This window comes from Neolamprologus brichardi, chromosome 5, assembly GCF_056152115.1.
Source record: "Neolamprologus brichardi isolate AB-2024 chromosome 5, ASM5615211v1, whole genome shotgun sequence".
Taxonomy (NCBI): Eukaryota; Metazoa; Chordata; class Actinopteri; order Cichliformes; family Cichlidae; genus Neolamprologus; species Neolamprologus brichardi.
In genome coordinates, this window is record NC_142108.1 from 181,405 (window position 1) to 201,939 (window position 20,535).

A 20,535-nucleotide genomic window follows, 5' to 3' on the forward strand; every position below is an offset into this window, starting at 1 on the left:
ATGGGCCAGGTGACTGGAAAGGATGACAGTGGTCCAGCCCAGTTAAATCACTCTCAATTTCTAGGGACATGCCGTCAAGTAGAGGTATTTGTTGATGGTAAGGAAGTGACATTTTTGCTAGATACTGGGTCTAATGTAACATTAATGCCACAAGCCTGTTTTAGGAGATTGTTTGGTGAGCAGGAGCCAGGAAAAGAAAGCGACCTCAATTGGTTAAAGCTGAAGGCAGCGAATGGATTGGCTATTCCTTATGTGGGCTATGTGCTAGCTGAAGTACAGGTGGGAGGCATTACTTTGAAGGATATGGGAATTGTGATTTCAAAGGATACATTACCTATCTTAGGTATGAATGTCATCGTTCCATGCTGGGATATGCTTTTCTCAAAACCTCAGATACAGACCCAGACCTGGCCTGTTGGCTCAACTGTAGACACCCAACAAGCGTGGGCATCCGCTTTTCAGGACTGTCAGAGAATTCAGGCGGCTGCCCCTGTACAACAGGTAGGGACCCTTCGACCAGCTTATCGCCATCCGGTGATGGTACCTGAGCACAGCGAGCAGGTGATTTGGGCCAGGGCTCCACAGACACTGAGGAAAGGACAATGTATTTTGGTGGAGCCACTGGAAGGGCCTAGTACAGTTGCTGTAGCTCGATCCCTAGGAATTGTCCGTAGAGGCCGAGTCCCCATCAAAGTAAGGAACCTCAACCCTTTTCCTATCACGTTACGACGTTACAAGGCCCTTGCTACAGTCTCCACGGAAAATGTTGACATTCAGGAGCCTTTTGAAGTTACTTTTGAGCAAACCAGGCCAGGTATTGTTGAAGTTGGTGTGCACCAGGTGAGCTCGGAACCGCCTGGTAACGGCCCTCATATTGAAGTTATGACACAAGGGAAGTCAAACCTATCCGTAGAGGAGCAAGAAAAGTTAAATGGTCTCTTGAGGAAATGGGGCGATGTGTTTGCTGCCGACGAAGAGGATCATGGCCACACGGATGTAATCACGCACTCTATCCCGACAGGTATGGCACCTCCCATTAGAGAGCGGTACAGGCCAATTCCCCCTAAAATGTATCAGGAAGTGCGAGAGTTGCTGAATAATATGATTCGATCAGGGGTGGTGAGGGAGAGTACAAGTCCCTGGGCAGCACCCATTGTCCTGGTATGGAAAAAAAATGGGGAATTGAGATTTTGTGTGGATTACCGCAAGTTAAATGCAGTGACACATAAAGATGCCCATCCACTTGTCAGGCGTTGTGGAGTGGAGGCGAGGAAGAAGGAACCCAAACGCAGGACTCGCAGGTAGGTGAAGCTGGGTGATTTATTGATGATGGAGTGAACACACAGAACAGAGGAAGGACATGGCTGGCTGGACGACTGACTGAACGAATGAACGAAGGACGGACTGACTGGCTGGCTGGCTGGCTGGCTGACCGAACACTGGCGGAAACAACAACATAACCTAAACATCATCAATGACACGACAAAGAACGAGTAGAAACAGAAGACTTAAATACACAGACTGATGAGGATGATAATGAGAGACCGGTGAGTACACAGCTGAACATAATCTGGCTAATGGCACGAGACGAGGTGACAGGAACAAACAGGAAATGAAACAGGAAGTGGCAAAATAAACTGAACATGAACAAAACGGAAAGCACTGGGTCACCGACCCAGGAACCCTGACAGTACCCCCCCCTCCAAAGGCCGGCACCCGACGGCCAAAAGAAAGAAAAACCAGAACAGGGCGGGCGGAGGGGGCCCAGGACGGAGGGACGGAGTCCAAAACAGAAACAGTCCAGGCGGGCGGCCACGTGGCCGGCGGCCGAGACGAGACAGGTCAGGTGGGTGGCCGCGTGGCCGGCGGCCGAGACGAGACGGTTCAGGTGGGCGGCCGCGAGGAAGACGGCGGCGGCCGCTGAGCTGGTCCGGTGGGCGACCGCGAGGAAGGCGGCGGTGGGTGCGAGGAAGGCGGCGGCGGCCGCTGAGCTGGTCCGGTGAGCGGCCGCGAGGAAGACGGCGGCGGCCGCTGAGCTGGTCCGGTGGGCGACCGCGAGGAAGGCGGCGGCGGCCGCGAGGAAGGCGGCGGCGGCCGCGAGGAAGGCGGCGGCGGCCGCTGAGCAGGTCCGGTGGGCGACCGCGAGGAAGACGGCGGCGGCCGCTGAGCCGGTCCGGTGGGCGACCGCGAGGAAGGCGGCGGCCGCCGCTGAGCAGGTCCGGTGGGCGACCGCGAGAAAGGCGGCGGCGGCCGCGAGAAAGGCGGCGGCGGCCGCTGAGCAGGTCCGGTGGGCGGCCGCGCCGGCGATGACGTCCAGAACGTGGCTGGGGCGACGGTGCGGCAGCCGCAGGACCAGGCGAAGCAGAGGCTGGCGACGCGGCAGCCGCCGGACCAGGCGAAGCTGAAGCTGGCGACGCGGCTGAGGCCGGACCAGGCGAAGCTGAAGCTGGCGACGAGGCTGAGGCCGGACCAGGCGAAGCTGAAGCTGAGTCCGGACCAGGCGAAGCAGACGCTGAAGCTGAAGCTGAGTCCGGCCCAGGCGAAGCAGACGCTGAAGCTGAAGCTGAGTCCGGCCCAGGCGAAGTAGACGCTGAAGCTGAAGCTGAGTCCGGCCCAGGCGAAGCAGACGCTGAAGCTGAAGCTGAGTCTGAGGCTGGCCCAGGCGAAGCAGACGCTGAAGCTGAGTCTGAGGCTGGCCCAGGCGACGCAGACGCTGAGGCTGGACCAGGTGACGGCACGGGAGCCGGGGGTGACGGAGCCACAGCTTTAGGGCCAGCGGGCGCGGAAGCCCCTGGCTGGAGACAGGCAGGGCCAGCGGGCGCGGAAGCCCCTGGCTGGAGACAGGCAGGGCCAGCGGGCGCGGAAGCCCCTGGCTGGAGACAGGCAGGGCCAGCGGGCGCGGAAGCCCCTGGCTGGAGACAGGCAGGGCCAGCGGGCGCGGAGGCCCCTGGCTGGAGACAGGCAGGGCCAGCGGGCGCGGAGGCCCCTGGCTGGAGACAGGCCGGGCCAGCGGGCGCGGAGGCCCCTGGCTGGAGACAGGCCGGGCCAGCGGGCGCGGAGGCCCCTGGCTGGAGACAGGCCGGGCCAGCGGGTGCGGAGGCCCCTGGCTGGCAAGCAGGAGGGCTCACAGCTGGCTCTGGGTGCTGTGGCTGCAGGTCCGGGGACTGAACTGACTGGACGGGAGGAGACTGGACTGCAGGGGACTGGAGGACAGGAGGAGACTGGACTACAGGGGACTGGAGGACAGGAGGAGACTGGACTACAGGGGACTGGAGTGAAGGCTGAAGAGCAGGTGAGTGAACTGACTGGAGTGGAAGCTGAAGAGCAGGTGAGGGAACTGACTGGAGTGGAAGCTGAACAGCAGGTGAGGGAACTGACTGGAGTGGAAGCTGAACAGCAGGTGAGGGAACTGACTGGAGTGGGGAAGCTAAGGGATGAACAGAGGTTGGCGATGCTAATGGCTGAGCTAATGACAGAGTTACCGAGGGGGATAAGATTGCGGCCTGGGCTAATAAGGCTGGTGCCTGAGCAGGGGACACCTCAGCTAGCCTAACCAGGGACAGTGCGAGGGCGTGAAAGGTTGGATCAGGAGGTGGATGAAGAGGTGAAGTAGTAGGTGGGCCGGTTAGCTCTTCCAAGCCTCCAGGGAGGTCAGGCTGGGTTGAGGCTGCCCTCAGCCTGAGCGCTGGGACAGGCACGGGAGGTGGCTGGACACCAGTCACCCCCACCCGGGAAACAAGAGTGGATGTGGAGGTAGACTGTGTCGCAGCTGCCTTCCTCCTGGGAGCTGGCACCGGTGTGGGAGCTGGCACTGGTGTGGGTGTAGGCCGGGCCCTAGTCATCTGAGGTGATGAAATGGCTGAGGAGGAAGGCCGAATCTGGGCTGCCGTGCTGGTGGGAAATGGCTGAGTGACGGGTGTGGAAATAGTGACCGGGTGTGTGATACAGGCAGGTTTATCCGGGATTAGTCTGTTTCTTCTGCCACCACGATTTACAGTCTTTGCGGGAGCACAGCAGAAAAAATCTTCCCAGTCTACATCATCCAGGAGGGAAACACCCCATGAATCGGAGATGAGTCCCTTAGTTAATCTGGGTGAAGTGTCAAATGAGGAGGGTGGAAAACAATTACCGGAACTCACCACCGGGAGTTGTTGACAATAGTCCGTGTTATGGCGGCGTGTGCGCCGCTTTCTCCGGGAAGAGGAAGCGCCCGGGGTAAACAGCTGAGCCTCTGGCGCGGTAGCCTCCATTGAGCCGAGGTGGGAGGCGTAGCCGCGGTGCCGTGGCGAAGGTGGAGGTCCGGCGAATGAGGCGGCGGGTGTGTGAACGAGGCGCGGAGCGGCGAGAGAGGGAGCGGCCGAAACGCGGCATGAACCGTCCGCTCTCCGCGGCAAATGCTCCGGGGCAGGTGAGGCAGCAGGTGGGGGAACGCGGCGTCTCCGAGGCCCGCGCAGAGCCAGGCGAGTCCCCTCGAAGACGTGCTCTCTCTCCGCGAAGAGCCGCTGTTTACCCCTGACCATCTCTGCCCAACGGGAAAGCGCTGCCTCCTGCCGCTCGTTGAGGTCCGAGTCCGCTGGGTCCCAATCGTGTCTTCGTGGCACGGGTCGTGTCATTCTGTCAGGCGTTGTGGAGTGGAGGCGAGGAAGAAGGAACCCAAACGCAGGACTCGCAGGTAGGTGAAGCTGGGTGATTTATTGATGATGGAGTGAACACACAGAACAGAGGAAGGACATGGCTGGCTGGACGACTGACTGAACGAATGAACGAAGGACGGACTGACTGGCTGGCTGGCTGGCTGGCTGACCGAACACTGGTGGAAACAACAACATAACCTAAACATCATCAATGACACGACAAAGAACGAGTAGAAACAGAAGACTTAAATACACAGACTGATGAGGATGATAATGAGAGACCGGTGAGTACACAGCTGAACATAATCTGGCTAATGGCACGAGACGAGGTGACAGGAACAAACAGGAAATGAAACAGGAAGTGGCAAAATAAACTGAACATGAACAAAACGGAAAGCACTGGGTCACCGACCCAGGAACCCTGACACCACTATCTAGAATTGAAGAGACCTTGACAATGCTGACTAAATCAAAATACTACTCCACTCTTGATCTAGCAAGTGGATATTGGCAAGTGAAAGTTTCCGAAGCTGACAGAGAAAAGACTGCATTTTGTACTCCTTTTGGCCTGTATGAATGTGAAAGAATGCCTTTTGGTTTGTGTAATGCCCCAGCAACATTCCAAAGGTTGATGCAAAGTTGCTTGGGAAGTCAAACCACAGAGTCTGCTTTTGTATATCTGGATGATGCAGTGGCGGTCCTAGCCTGTTTGGTGCCCTGGGCGAACACTCCCTCTGGCGCCCCCCCCCCCCCCCCCCCCCCCCCACACACACACACACACAAAACATATTAAGGATTGTACATTAACATAAAACTGTTGTACACACACATATGAAGAGAGAGAGAATATGCATAGTATGCAAACGGCTACCAAACAGCCATCATAATTCGTCATACTATGAGAACAGGACAAATCAACAATTAACAATGACTAATTAATATTAAAATCTGTAACATAATGTATTGTTTGGAGTTTAGTCTGTTACTGTTGCTATTTTTACCATTTCTTCTTGGAGCAACTGTAACCCACATAATTTCCTTAGGGATTAATAAAGTATTCTGATTCTGATTGGTTCAGGATGACCTGCCATTATCCAATGACACATCTGCTTACCTGCATCTTTTGCTCGTTTCTCCTCCTCTTCTTTTCTCTTTTTTCTAAACTGAGGACCTGATGGCTTTGAACTTTTCTTGTCCATCTTACATTGGTTTTAATTTTGCACTCCAGTATCCCTCAACCCGAGGATCACCACAACATGATCTAATAGACCAACACCTTAGTTCACAGATTCACTTTGTCTAGGGTTTATTTCTGAGATTTCACACAACCGAGGATTCAAATCATGAATATATAATGGGCTTGGATTTACAATATTATGAATGAAATGTGCTCTATTTGGAAGCAGTCGGCCCCCTCCCCTTTCGACGGGTTGTGTGTGAAACTTTAAATCATCAAACTGTAAATTTTAAATTGTTATTGATCCCTTTACCCCGAGTCCTAAAGTGTATATTTATTTTCTTACTCTTCTTATATTTATTATTTGTTTACTTGCACTGCTGTAACTGGAGCCTCGTTGTCTCGTCTCTCTATATACTGGACTGTAGCGGAGATGACAATAAAGTTTACTTTGACTTCAGCAGCGAGCATGCGCACCGAGGGCTCTCATGCTCACTTTTCGTGTACAGAATTTCGAAAAAAACATCGGTGCAAATTATACGTCTGTATTATAATGTCTGGTGTTTTCGTGTTTGTTGGTTTGTTTTTATTTTGTTTTACTTTGCGAGTTGGTTATTAGACGCTGCTCCAGCCGGTCAGAAAATCCCCCGCCGCCCCGCCCTCTCCTCCCTGTGCTGCAGGCGCACCTAGCAAACGAAGGGCGCCCTTACTCCCAGCAAATGGGCGATAGAAGACCGATATTCCCAATATGCGCTGGCTGACGTTGGGGCAGCATGAGTACGAGCATTTTTTTTTTGCCGATGCCGGTGATGCCGCCCCCCACCACGATGCCGCCCCGGGCAACCGCCCGTGTCGCCCGTATCTAAAACCGCTACTGCAAGGCGGTGGGAACCCCACTGAGGTTAGATTTAGGGCCGAAATTATCCTCTGCATAGGGTCCACTAAGGTTAGGTTTAGAGCCAGTCCCAGGGGTGGGATTCTCCTCAATTGTCCTTCACAGGAAACTGAAATATACAGCATCAAATACAATAATTGTAAAAATAAGAACAACAAAAACAACCATATATAGTATCTGGGGTTTGGTTCACCTAAATCCCTTTTCATTAAGGCCTCTTGGATAAACCGTATCTAATTTGGCTATACAGGTCTTTTCAGCTCTCCTCCTCTACTGTGCTGTCCACCTCGGATTGATCTGGATTGCAGACAGATTCCCAGCCGTGTGATAAAAAGTGATCTGCCAGGTACGTGTGAGTGTTCTTTTTATGTAAAATATTCAACCACCGAACCCTGCCCTGTTTCTTTTTTTTTTTCCTTTTCGTCTTTGCTTCTTGATAAAAGGAGAAATATACTTGCCTACATATGTTATTCTACATGCTTTTAAACCATTTAAAATTACAATTCATAGTTTTATATGTGACATATATAATGTTAAGTTACTATTAAACAAATGACTGACTAAGTATTTTAGAGTTTAGTTTACTTCAACCATATTCCATATAAATCAGATATCATACAAAAATAAAAAAAATACCTTAAAATACAGTCATGACAATAAAAGAATATGACTTTAAGGACTTAACAACATTAGTTTAGTTATTGTACACCAACATCTCTTATACATTAGCACTAAGGGAACACTGAATGACCTGGTGGTTTTTGTCCATAAAACTACTCATCTAAGATTACCACAAAGTAACAGATCTCTTAGCAAAATTATGCAACATTTTAGGCACTATTGCCCTCTATCAGATCAGTGAGCTGGAATGTTTTACTCTAAACATGAACTACTGTTAAGCAACAGACATGGACTACTGGTGTCCCACACAACAACTCAATGTCCACTATGTGAAGGAGCCAAACACATGCCTTCTCCTCTTATTAACTGAGATAAACTGCTGGCATATTTGTTGGCGCAGGATTGCCGCTGCTAAAACTAAACAGAGCTCCCTGAAAGGCACAGCCAATCACATTGGCCATATTTGTCACATGGTATAGGACTCCAGTAGAGAACGTAATTTAACTCTTTCTGCTCCGCTGGGTGAATGAGACGTTGACAGATCGCTTTTTTTAAATTTCTATCGGTTTTGATTTGTTTTTGTTTTGTCCCCACCAAAAATTATTGGTGGGGACAATTCAATAATCGCTGGATATTGGTGGGGACATGCCCCTTCCGTCCATGCCAAATCTACGCCCTTGGTCTTTAATAATAATGTTTTTAAAAGTACATAATCAGTTTGCAGCAAGCAGAAAAACAGGAATGGGGAGTAACCCGACTAACAATGCAGGAACAACATAAAGAATACAGGAAGCTGCAGGTAATAGAAGCAACATTTTTTTTCGATGACCAAGCATTTGTCTGTGCGCCAGGGCAGGTAGGTGGAGTTAAGGCCGTGTTTATTATATCCAAACTGACGGAAGAGACGAGAAATGAAACTTAACTGAGACCGACGGTTGCAGCCAAGATTAGTCCAGGGGATGCTATCCAAGCCCCGCTGTTGTCGATCAGACTCACATTGGGATCAGTTGACAAATAGGACCTTGGTTTAACGGTAAGCATTATTAGTGGTATTATTATTATTAGTAGTAGTAAGTAGTAGTAGTAGTAGCAGTAGAAGTCTCATTATGTGTATACAACATGATTCTAAACGTGAATGTGGATTTATTTATTTATTTATTTATTTTAAATGGCCGGTATTCGGCATTTTCTTATCAAATTGTTTATAAAACATTGGACAGTGCTAAACCGACTGTTAATGTCACACTTCAGTAACTCTAGTTTCTTTATAAGTTTTATTATAACAAGTGTTTTTTTTTCTTGTTCCTCTGGAATCATTATAATAGTAATAATGTAAATTATGCTCTGTGTGATGACACGACCAATGTATATCATAACATCATACGCTTTTCAGGTGAAGTCTTATTTATTTTATTTTTTTAAAGAAGTAAATAATCAGTTTTCAGCTAGCAGAAAAACAGGAATGGGAGGGAGGCTGAAGCCACGGCATCATTAGACTAACCTTGCAGGAACATCATAAAGAATGCAGGAAGCTACTGTTAACAGGAGCAGCATTATTGCTGCTGACGCAAAAGAAGAGAAATGAAACTTAAGTAAGACTCCAGCTGAGTCCACGAGATGTTGTCCAAGACCGAACAATCAAACTCACGGTGGGGTGAGGTGACATAGGACATCAGTCAGTGAAAATAATAACGGTATTATTATTATTATTATTATTATTATTATTATTATTATTATTAAACGGGGCAGCCCACGTTACACCTGTTATTGTATTTAAAGATGTGTAATTACGCCATCTAGCGGACTTTAGACCCGCTTTACTTTTTCTACGTGGTTATTTATTGTATATAAATACAGACGTTTTAATAATGGTGGTGGCAAATGTCACTACTCGGCAGCCATCTTGAAGCGCATCGGGGCACTTCCTTAGGCAGTTATTTAGAAGCATCTCAATAAGTTTTAACTTCAGTGGTCATTAGGGTAACTGCCTATATATCACAGGTCTAATTTTATAAATATGGTTTTGCCCCATAGATTTAATTTCTGGGTTTATGAGTTATATTATCTTATGATGTTTTTGGTTAAACACTGGTAGCTCAAATGCAAGAATCCTTTACAGACAGAGAGAATTCTTAATAGAAATCTGAGGGAGTTTAAGTAAGCATCTTGAGTAATTTACCTACAAACTGACAGGCTAATGTAGAGGCCGGGGTTCAAATTCACTTCAATTTGCTGTTTGCCTCCCCCTGCTCTTTCTCTCAGCTCCCAGCTGTCTGGTCTTATCTCCACTGCACTGTCGCAGTAAAGGCACAATAGAAAAAACAAACTAAAATACCTGGAGCCACCAAATTTCTGAAAACCAATAGCTTCCTCTACCACCCTAAGTAGACTATAGACTGCATATCTAGGTAGACTTAGTGCTTAGTGAACTTTGACTTTTGGTGTGGTTTGAATCCAGATCTGTTGTTGCATAATTTTGTTTCAACACATTACACAATATACAACCCCCCAACAAATTGCGAAACCACAAGATTTGCAAATTTCGTAAACCCATATGTTATAAACAATTAAAGCATAATTGGGGAGGGCTTGCATTTTTCAGTAAGACAGTGCTTATTGCATAGCTCCTACTACAAAGAAGACCCTGGGTGCTAAACTGCTTTGCCTACAGTCCAGAAGTGATTCTCCAATTTACTTAATCCATTTACTTAATATTGTAAACTGAATGTACTCAAAATTGTACTTAATATTAAATATGGCAAATGGCCTGTATTTGTATAGTGCTTTACACTACATTCAGTCATCTTGAATGTGTGTGTGAGCAGTGTTGGTCAAGTTACTTGAAAAAAGTAATCAGTAACTAATTACTGATTACTTCCCCAAAAAAGTAATCCTGTTACTTTACTGATTACCTATTTTCAAAAGTAATTAATTACTTAGTTACTTAGTTACTTTTTAAAAACACGATTTACAACCTGAATAGGTGATAAAGCGATAGATCTTTCAGCCCAATTCTACTTTTTCTGCATAATCCATCATACAAAATGTAATAAAATGGAAAAGTCTCTTTTTAAAACTTGTTTTATTAGTTTTAATCTTTTAACTTTATGCATCAAGCAAAAATGTAATTATATGCAACATTCTCTGACTGGAAGAAATTTGTTTAATATTTAAACCTATTTTCTGCACATTCCAGCACATAAAATATTTTTTTGTGTGTTTACACTCAGTCTTTCAAATAGATGCAAGTAAAACACAGCAGAAAATAAATAAAGTCAAAGACTAGCGGTCCTGTTGCTCTATTTTCACCTGTAAAGCAGGAGTGGGGTAGGCGGAGGTTTACCCTGGTGCAGGTGTGCCGCAGCGGTCAGTGGAAGAATCCGCGAGTTTCTCTGTGAGTTTCCCATTACGTCGTAGCTACTCGGTGCTTGTTCGGAAGTTTAGGGGTTTTTTCGCTGTAAAAAGAAGTTTTCTTCCCACGCACAACGGACACTAATGTTTTTGTCACTTTTTATGGAATCAAACTCAAAGTAAGGTCAGTACTTCCACGCTTTAAACGCTGCACGCTCATACTCTCTCCCACACTTGATATATTATCCATTGTTGATCTGCAAACAGCTGTTGTCACGAACATCGGACTCGCTTACGTCACTGTCATGAGACATTCTCGCAAAAAAACCCACCGTTTTAGTAACGCAGTAACGCAGCGTTCCTACGGGAAAGTAACGGTAATCTAATTACCGTTTTTGCAATAGTAATCCCTTACTTTACTCGTTACTTGAAAAAAGTAATCGGATTACAGTAACGCATTATTGCCCATCTCTGTGTGCGACTCATTCAGTCATTCACACACACATTGTGATCAATTGAATAACAATGCCTGGCAGCGTGGCGCACTGACAGAGGCAAGGCTGCCGGACACTGGCGCCACTGGGCACTCTGACCACCAGTAGGTGGGCAGTAGGCCCACCTACTGAGGCGACACCGAGGTCACCGAGGCGACCGAGACTGTCTGCGCCAGGGCTCGAACCAGCAACCTTCCGATTACAAGATGAACTGCCAACTCTTGAGCCACAATCGCCCCCTAGAATTCAAATATGAATGTTATTATATTTCACTGGTAGTCTAGGTCTGAAAAACCAAACAAACGAATATGTAGTTGTGTGTTTCATAATACATGTATGAAAAATGACCACATGCTAAACATTTTTAACATGTGTTTGAAAATTGAATTTTCATAAACACGGCAATAACTCGAAATAAACGAGCACTAAAAAGACAAGAGCCTTTTCCCTTTTAGCTCAAAGCCTTACATACTTGAAGGATGAATGTCAAACCAGGAGAGCAAACACAAAAGCTCAGAGTATTTAAAAAACAAAATGAACAAAATAATGGAAAAGGCTCATGGTAGTCAATTACTCTACGTTATCGTGTTTTACTTACACTTTTCAGTTGTCGTTGCTGACAATAAATAATACTGATTTGAATAATTAATGATTTTAGTACAAGATACTGATGAGTATAGATACCTATTTCTCAAATATTTTGATTCAATTTTAAACAAAAATATTAAGTACATGCAAAGAAGGTATTCTGTGAACCACATACTGAATTTTTTTATCTGAGATAAATGTAAATAAATACCTTAATTTAAAACAAACACATACTTTAACATTTTAGACATTTATTTCAACTTATCAAACTCAAATAATTACTAAAAGGATATTCATAGATTTTATCAGGCTCATCTAACTTATATTTATAGTGATATTTACTAAGCCTCTGAATTACTTTTTAGAGTGTAGCGTCTGGACTTAAATAAGTTGCTTGAAGTTGTTTTAAGTTGAAGCTGCTTGAAGACATTTCACCTCTCATCTGAGAAGCTTACCCCACCCTATCATGTGATTTCCATGGGTGGGGTTAGGTTTCACAATGAGCTCAGCCGAAACCTTGGCTGATTGTGGCCTACACCTGTTTTCACACCTTTGCTTGTGTGATTAGGTAGAGGATCATTAGGGGGTTCTTTGTCCCTCTTGGAGGGACATGAGAGGTGAAACATTTTCAAGCAACTTAAAGAAGTCCAGATGCTTTTCTTTCCAAGTTCCTTAGGCTACGTCCACACTAACGCGTTTTCGTTTGAAAACGCATCGTTTTCTCTCCGTTTTGGCCTCAGTGTGGACACTCGAAAACGCAGGCTTTCTAAAACGATGATGCATTTTAGTCATGTGATGCAGTCATGTGACCAATCAAACAAAGATAGCGGAGTGCATTATACAGCAGTTGTTTTGTTTGCTCTCAATTTTGACAGCCCTAAAAAAAAAATTAATTTCAGTTTGTACATGCTTAAGATAGCTTTTCTTCAAATTCTTTCATTCTTACTCACTTTTGCGCATGCACAGGACTGGTACGTAAGCGTTTTCGGCCGTTTCAATGTGGACGTACAACTCTGTGAAAACGACTGAAAACGGTAGTGTGGACGCGGAGCGTTTGCAGATGAAAACTCCGTTTTCAAATCTATCCGGGCGAGTGTGTAGCCTTACCCGGGTATTTTTGAAAACAGAGATTTTTTTATGCGTTTGCACCTTTCGTCCACACGTAAACGTTGTTTTCGGTCACTGAAAACTGAGATTTTTAAAAATGCCGGCCAGGGTGGGTATTTTCGAAAACTCAGTTTTTGCATTTACCTGTGGACGAGGAAAACAGAGAAAACGCAGCGTCAAAGGTGTGCGCCTTTTTTGACGTCACACTGTGCGCCACGTTATTGTTTCGGTGAAATGAATTTCTACAATACTGTTACTGTTAATTGTTCTCTCTGCAGTGTTTAAATGCTTACATATACACACACAGTTACTGTCCCTCCACACATACGACTCGGTTCTGCTTCTATGCCCCATCTTTGTTTACTTTTTCCCACCGAAGCTTCTAGACTTCTGATTGGCCAACATTTCTACACGGTTAGGAATATATCGCCACGTGTTGCTTTGGCATGTTCTTAGCAGTGTTTATACAGACTAGTTTTATTTTAAACAACATTTAAACAACAATACAGTAGTGTACTGTCAATGTTTTAATGCAGGGGAACTGGCAGACAGCTACAATACACTACACTGCAACTCTGAACTGTGACTTCAAGTTCTGTCGTTAGATCTGTCGTTTCCTTTTGTGTTCTACATATAAGACAAGAATATTTTGGAAAAGGTTGAAAGGCAGATTTAGGCCATGAACAGGCCACAGTTTGGAACTATATTACAGAGGAAAACATTGATAAGAATGAGTCAATGATTGTTTTGTTAACACCAGAACATGCAATTGAAAATATACTGAAGTGAATTAATATACCTCTATAAAGACTAAAAACTGTACAGCTATTTTTAAATTGAGCTGCTGAAAGTAAACAGTTTATTTAAGTCTGTCTAACCCGGAATGTGCCCCACTTAGTTTGCCAGTGCTGGTTACTAGCATCAGCATGGAAGTGGAAATCCAAGTTGCAGAAACACTTGAAATGCACTTTCTATGAAGTATGAGACATTTTGTATCCAATAATAGTAGTTTTGAGAATTAAATTAAATGTACATTGCTTCTCTTCACATCCCCAACTAAGTACTTCACTAATCTATATGTTAAGATTAAATGGCTGAGTCTTAGTAGATAATTTCTGCAGTGACTGAACACACTTCTTATAATTCTCTTTTTTTTTTCCAGACACATTCAGGCCAAGCAAGAGATTCATCACCCACAAGACATTTCAAGGGTCATTATACATTTTTGTATTCAGTGCCTGGTTTAAAGATTATGATTGTATCAAAATGTCAGCAAGTGCTTCCAGACTGTCTCCTCTTTTATTGGTCTATGACTTCAAACTTGTTTGCACTCAGTGCTGTGTCAAGGAACAAGAAATTACATATAGATTGAAATCAGTTCAACACAAGTGCGGACACAATGTCCTGCTCTGCAAAGCCAAAGGTGGCATTAAATGGAGGCCTGTTTCTAGACGGCCAATATTTCCAAAACCAAATCAGTATATGGCCTGTTGGTACTATGTAGAGGGGCGTGGTTGCACCCAGCACAAGAACCGGTGCACCTTTGCCAGAAGTGATGAGGAAGCTGCAGTGTGGACATTTGAAAAGCACCAGGGATTGGATCATGCACTTCTCTGTAATCTCATTGCTGAGTCTGAGAGAGGAACTCGTCAGGCTAACATTGATGAACCTCTGGGTGACCTCTTGGCAGATGTAGATCTAAAAGCTGTGTGTAATTTGTGCTCTGTCAAGGTAAATGAAATAACATACACAGTTCAGTCAGTTGTGCACACGTGTAGAAGATCTCTGCTACTAGCTAAAGGCAAAGCCTCCGACCTATGGAAGCTTGTCTCTAAGCGACCTACACTTGCTCAAACTGTTTGTTACAAAGTGTGTAAATACATTGCTGAGGACTCCAGATGCACACAACACACGCAGGGTCGAGGATGCACTCATCCCAAAAGCCTTGAAGAGGCCACTGTTTGGAACTATCTTAGAGAGAAAAAAATGGATAAGAATGAGTTAATCAGACTTTTAACTGAGTCACAGTCTGTTTCATTAACACCAGAACATGCAGCTGAAAGCATGCTCCAGCACTTTTCAGGTGAATTCATTGAGGTCTGTAAAGACTGCTTTCAGGAACACCCACAAAAACTAACGACCAAAAGGTGGAATGATTTTTGTGCGGCAGACATAGCACATGCCTGGAACCCAGTCTTAGTTTATCACCTATCAGAGAACAGCAGGAAACATATCTACAGTCAGGTGCGCCCGCTTCCCCCAAACTGTCAGTTTACATATTGTAGTTATGTAATACAAGGGAAGCCCTGCTGGCACACTGCCAGTGAATGCCAGTCTGCCCAAAGTGAGGTGGAGATGGCTGTGTGGAAAGCAGAGCATACCGGGCTCTGTGTTCGGCCTCACCTACTTCAGCTGAGCCAACCAGCGCAGACACAGCCCAGGAAAGTGACCATGTACTGCAAAGTTTGCCACCTGAGTCTTTCTTCCCCAGAAAGCTTCTATAAGCACTGCGCCTCTTTGGAACATGCCCAGTTAGTTGCCCAGGACACCACTACCAGGTGGAGAGGACGCGAGGTGCCACACAACCGGCGAGCTGAGCTTTGGCTTTGTGAGAGGTAAATGGCTCCAGTTTCTTTCACATCTTTTACCATGAAGGTTCGTAAGAAGGCTTTAAGCAAATACACCAAAGCTTTTTTTTCTCAGTGCAGTTTAGTTTAAGCTCATTCTGTCATGTAATTTGTTCAAAACAAGGTCAAACAGATGTGGAACAAGTATTCAGATTCAGATCAACTGAATATTTTAACTAAAGTGGTTCTGATGTCTAAATGTGAGCAGAACTGAAACAGGACATAGTTTCATGAGCTATGCTTCCAGCACCTCATTTGCCAGCTTATAAGCATTCTAAAACTAATGTTAGCATGGTGGCATGGTGGTTAGAAGTCTAAGGAGCTTGGAAAGAAAAGCGTCTGGACTTCTTTAAGTTGCTTGAAGACGTTTCACCTCTCATCCGAGAAGCTTCTTCAGTTCTAAAAGTCAAATGGTGGAGAGTCCCAGATTTAAACCCAGTGGGAGTATCCCCCCACAGAGGGACAAAAGACAGGGGGTCCTTTGATGATCCTCTGCCTAATCACATGAGCCAAGGTGTGAAAATGGGTGTGGGTCACAATCAGCCAGGGTTTCATGTATAGAGTGGGTGAAACGCCTTCAAGCAACTTAAAGAAGTCCAGACGCTTTTCTTTCCAAGCTCCTTAGACTACGATGACCTGGATGACTGAGAACGTTCACAGACATATGGTGGTTAGAACTGTTACCTCACAGCAAGATGGTCCTGAGTTCAATTCCTCCATCAGGCCTTCTGTGTGGAGTTTGCATGTTCTCCCTGTGTTTGTGTGGGTTCTCTCCAGGTACCCCGGCTTCCTCCCACAGTCCAAAGACATGCAGTTAGTGCGGATAGATTGAAAACTCTCATTTGCCCATAGGTGTGAATGTGAGTGAGCCCTAAGAATGTGAGTTAGCCCTAAGACTACTGGGCTAGGCTGCAGCCCCCCCCCCCCCCCCCCCCTCCCAGTGAGCCTGAAAAGGATAAGTGAATCGATGGATATTATGAATATGATAATGACATCCATGTTATTTTCATAGATGGTTTACAAAGCATTGCTTAACATTTTTCTTTTGTTTTTTACTTTAAAAATATTTAGCAAAATCTATTTAACTATTTAATATTGATGTATATCGTAAAATGTCTTTTTGTCAAGGAGCAAAATTCATAAACTTATATTCTACAAAAACTGTTTTCATGTTCTGTCATACCATAGTAACAACCATTACAGGAAGGGAAAATGTGTTTCAAATTACTTTATTTGTTTCATTCTAATCAGATAAGTTTATATCTTCTATGTTAGGGAACAACAGAAAAATATAAAGAATTTAAACCTAATTGTTTATGTCTATAGTGGTAAAAATCATTGAAGGACCATTTCCATTTCTTTTGCTAATTTGACTGATTCATTTCACTTATTATTTGTCAAACTTGTCATTTGATCCTAGACCCCAAACTTGTGAGTACGGCAGTAAGTGCCCAAAAGCTCATTCTATGGAAGAGCTGCAGGAATGGATGATGCGTGCTGCAGAAGAGAAGGAGATCAAACATAACATTCAAGCCCAGGGTCTCATGTCTTATAATGATATGCTCTTGGAGGAATACAAAAACAGCAGTAATGAAGTGTACATTGTAAGTATAAGGCTTGAATCCACTGTAAACAATCTTCGTATTGTCTTGAAGAATTTTGTATTTGACAGGGTATGTTGGTGGATCACCAAGGTATGCAACAGTCTTTGGCAGCATTTCCATCACAGGAATTTTCTCCAGTTACTGAAAGCACATGTTGCAGCCCTTAACATTTTTGACTGACAAGGTTGTTGTTTCAGGCCAGGTTCTAGAACAGGGGTCGGCAACCTGCGGCTCCAGAGCCGCATGCGGCTCTTTAGTCCTTTTAGTGCGGCTCCGCGTGGTTTGGGAAAATATATATATATTTTTTCAAGTAATTAGCTGAAGTGTATTTTATTTATGTTAGCTCTTTTTTTAACTTGTAGTTCTAAATTGGAAGATTATTGTGATATTGAAATATAAAAATAAAATTATATTCTATTATTTTTTTAATCGTTCAAAATAAGCGTCACACTTGCGGAAGCCGATATACCCGCCGAAACGCCGTGCCTTTATCGAGACTTTCAACCCCAGGTAAGCGAATTATGGATCTTCGGATCCACATTATGTCAGCAGCTGTTTTCCACCGTGAACTATGTTAAAAACAAACACGCTCACGCCTCACAGATGACAGCTTACAGTCCTGCGTGAAGATGAAAGTGACTTCGTACAGCCCGTACGGCAGAACCGACGCTGTTATGCAAACATAACTTTCTTTTAAAAGTCAGGTCAAGGCTCCAAAAGCCCAAAGGCGATATAAAGGTGGCGGCTCACAACAGTTTTTGTTTGCTGGATCATTTTAGTTCAGCTGGGTGTCTTTCCTTTTGTTATATTTCTTTAAGAGTTCAAAATGTGTTAATAACATAAATAAAATGTAATTTTCTCTGTAGCACTTCATGGATTCAAGCAACACGCCTTAGTTGTTTACAAAAAGCATAAAGGTAAAAAAAAAAACAATGTATAGAGTGTTATCTTCATTTTAGATGTCAAAAAGTATTTGCGGCTCCCAGTGTTTTCTTTTGCATGGAAATCACGTCCAAATGGCTCTTTGGGTGTTAAAGGTTGCAGACCCCTGTTCTAGAATGAAATCAATTATGGTATGGCTGAAATTTGTGCTAAAGCCAACGTAGTGTGACCAGGCATGCTATAGCCAGAAGTGATAAATACAACTTGTGCTTTACATTTTGACACAAAGTTTTTACAAGGATGGAAAAAAAATAATTTCTTGAGGAAATAGCCTGTCAATTTTCAATTTTTAAACAACGAGTTACAACATAAACCGCTTGCACACAAACATCAACATATGCAGACTGCTCCAGTGTGTTATGGAGGGGTGGGAGTCATTATCGATGAATGGCAGCAAGTCTTGCCACCATTCTGTCACTGATCACCTCCACCAGTGTGGCGATCTCATGCCAACAACAGACTCGGCCTTCCTGATGAGTTTGTTTGGTCTGTTTGTGTCCTTTGCTTTGATGCCTGCACGCCACACCAAAGAAGATGGTGCTCGCAACAACAGACTGATAAAATATCTATATATTTTATCAGTCTGTTGTTCAGCAAGTCTGCCCAGAGCATAATTAGCTGACTTAATGCAATGAATCTCATGTCTGTGAAGGTTCTCAGTCATCCAGGTCATCGTAGTCAAAGGAGCTTGCAAAGAAAAGCGTCTGGACTTCTGGCCCCACCTTATCATGCAACGCATGATAAGGTGGGGCCATTCATTCACAATGAACTCACCCGAGCGTTGCATGATAAGGTGGGGCCAGGTTTCACAATGAACTCACCCGAGCGTTGCATGATAAGGTGGGGCCAGGTTTCACAATGAACTCACCCGAAACTCTGGCTGATTGGGACCCACACCCAGTTTCACACCTTGGCTCAGGCGATTAGAGGATCATCGGGGGTCCTTTTGTCCCTCTTTGGGGGGAAACTCCCACTAGGTTTATATCTGGGACTCTCCACCATTTGACCTTAGAACTGAAGAAGCTTCTCGGATGAGAGGTGAAACGTCTTCAAGTAACTTAAAGAAGTCCAGACGCTTTTCTTTGCAAGCTCCTTTGACTACGATGAATCTTACTTTTTACATGTTGATTTAAGAGTAGAATTTTTTTTATTCATCTTTTGACTATTCTAAACGATGTCTTTCACTTTTTCAAATGCTGAACAGATGTCTGAACATGTTGACGATGTCAGCATCTCTTGCGATGAAGATTCAACTGTGGAGTGTCAAGAGATTAATGCAACACTAAAATGGAATTTTGAAATTGAGACAGAGGTAGGACTTAATGTTTTTTTTATTTTCAGAAAACATGTTCATTGCAGTTTTTTTGTTTCAAGTGTGAAATTTGTGTTCCCTGTGTCCAGGCACAGGTTTCACTATTTTGGGGCCACAGTCACGAAAATAGTGAAATTTGCACAAAATAGGACTCACACAATCAGCATAAAAGAAGCCAAACTTTTCGTTTAATAAAACGTATCTCAGAATAATGACACTAATGGCAGAACCTCCAGCCTTGAAACAACACATTTTTTAAACACTGTTTGAATGCTTGAGCCTTGATAGGGTCTAATAAGTCCAATTGCATCCTCGGGGAGGCTGGGGACCTGTAGTCTGAGTAGACCATGTATAATTAACATCTCCTTTACAGAGGTAGCCTGTTACAGCAGAAGCCTGAGAAGTTTACCACTGCTAGAAAACAGCAGTGATAGAGGAAGCTGTAAGGTTGAAAAAGGATTGGCTGGCACAGGGTTTTCCTGAAGCAAAAAACAGTTTTTCTTCAGTTACTACTGAAGAAAAAACATGGATGTATGAAGTGTCTAGGGGAGCTATAACTAAAGTTTTTTGTTTGGCCTCAAGTTCTAGCAAACAGTCTGGCAAATCAAGAAGGGGAAATAGGGCTTGGCTGTTCACATATGGAGACTGGTGATCCCAAACAGGAACTTGGTTTAATAGTGGAAAAATACTGGGGAGCTCCTGAACCCAAGCAACGCATCCTCAGTACAGAAGGCAAAGTCTGAAGACCTACCTGGGGGAAATCTTGCACATTTTCCAGTAGTTAGTTGTGGTAGTTGCAAAACTCCTCAATGGCAAGGTGTAGGATGTGAATGAGATTTTGTGATGAGATGCTAAAGTCTCTGAATGTGGTTTGGTGGTTTAGGCTGACTCCCCGTTCAGTGTTGCGGAGAGGTACCTCAAAGGTGTTTTAAAGGGTCCATTAAGAAACAAATTACTATGATTTTTAAATAATGGTTCATTGGTGATTAATAGTAAATTTACATGTCTGAATAAAAAAAAACTATGTAAAAAAGAAAAATGAAAAAAGGTTGTTGTTTTTTTCCTTTTTCTTTTTTAAATTGTTTTTTATTTTTTTGCTTTTATTTGAATAACAAGGATATTTCTGAGTAACCCCAAACACCTGAATGGTATTTTAGACTGAACAAAGTAGACTTTCAGGCTT

General features: G+C 44.4%; 2 protein-coding genes across 4 annotated transcripts in view; both read left to right on the forward strand.

Moving 5' to 3' along the window:
- Positions 1-12,343, forward strand: LOC148102674 (uncharacterized). Its single transcript, XM_087841184.1, has 3 exons — positions 1-540; positions 619-1,161; positions 12,329-12,343. Exons 1-3 carry the CDS (start codon positions 1-3, stop codon positions 12,341-12,343), a joined length of 1,098 nt encoding a protein of 365 aa, XP_087697310.1.
- The window catches only part of LOC102784562 (3'-5' exoribonuclease HELZ2), a 24,987-nt gene continuing 12,316 nt past the window's right edge, over positions 7,865-20,535 (forward strand). The window contains exons 1-4 of one of the 3 annotated variants that reach the window (XM_087840450.1): positions 7,865-8,126; positions 14,030-15,482; positions 16,915-17,098; positions 19,245-19,352. In XM_087840450.1, the coding sequence (XP_087696576.1) occupies positions 14,134-15,482; positions 16,915-17,098; positions 19,245-19,352 (1,641 nt within the window). In that variant the 5' untranslated portion in view covers positions 7,865-8,126; positions 14,030-14,133. Of the gene's footprint in view, positions 8,127-8,174; positions 8,361-12,647; positions 15,483-16,914; positions 17,099-19,244; positions 19,353-20,535 lie in introns of those variants that run through there. The other 2 variants (XM_087840448.1, XM_087840449.1) reach the window with 2 other exon arrangements.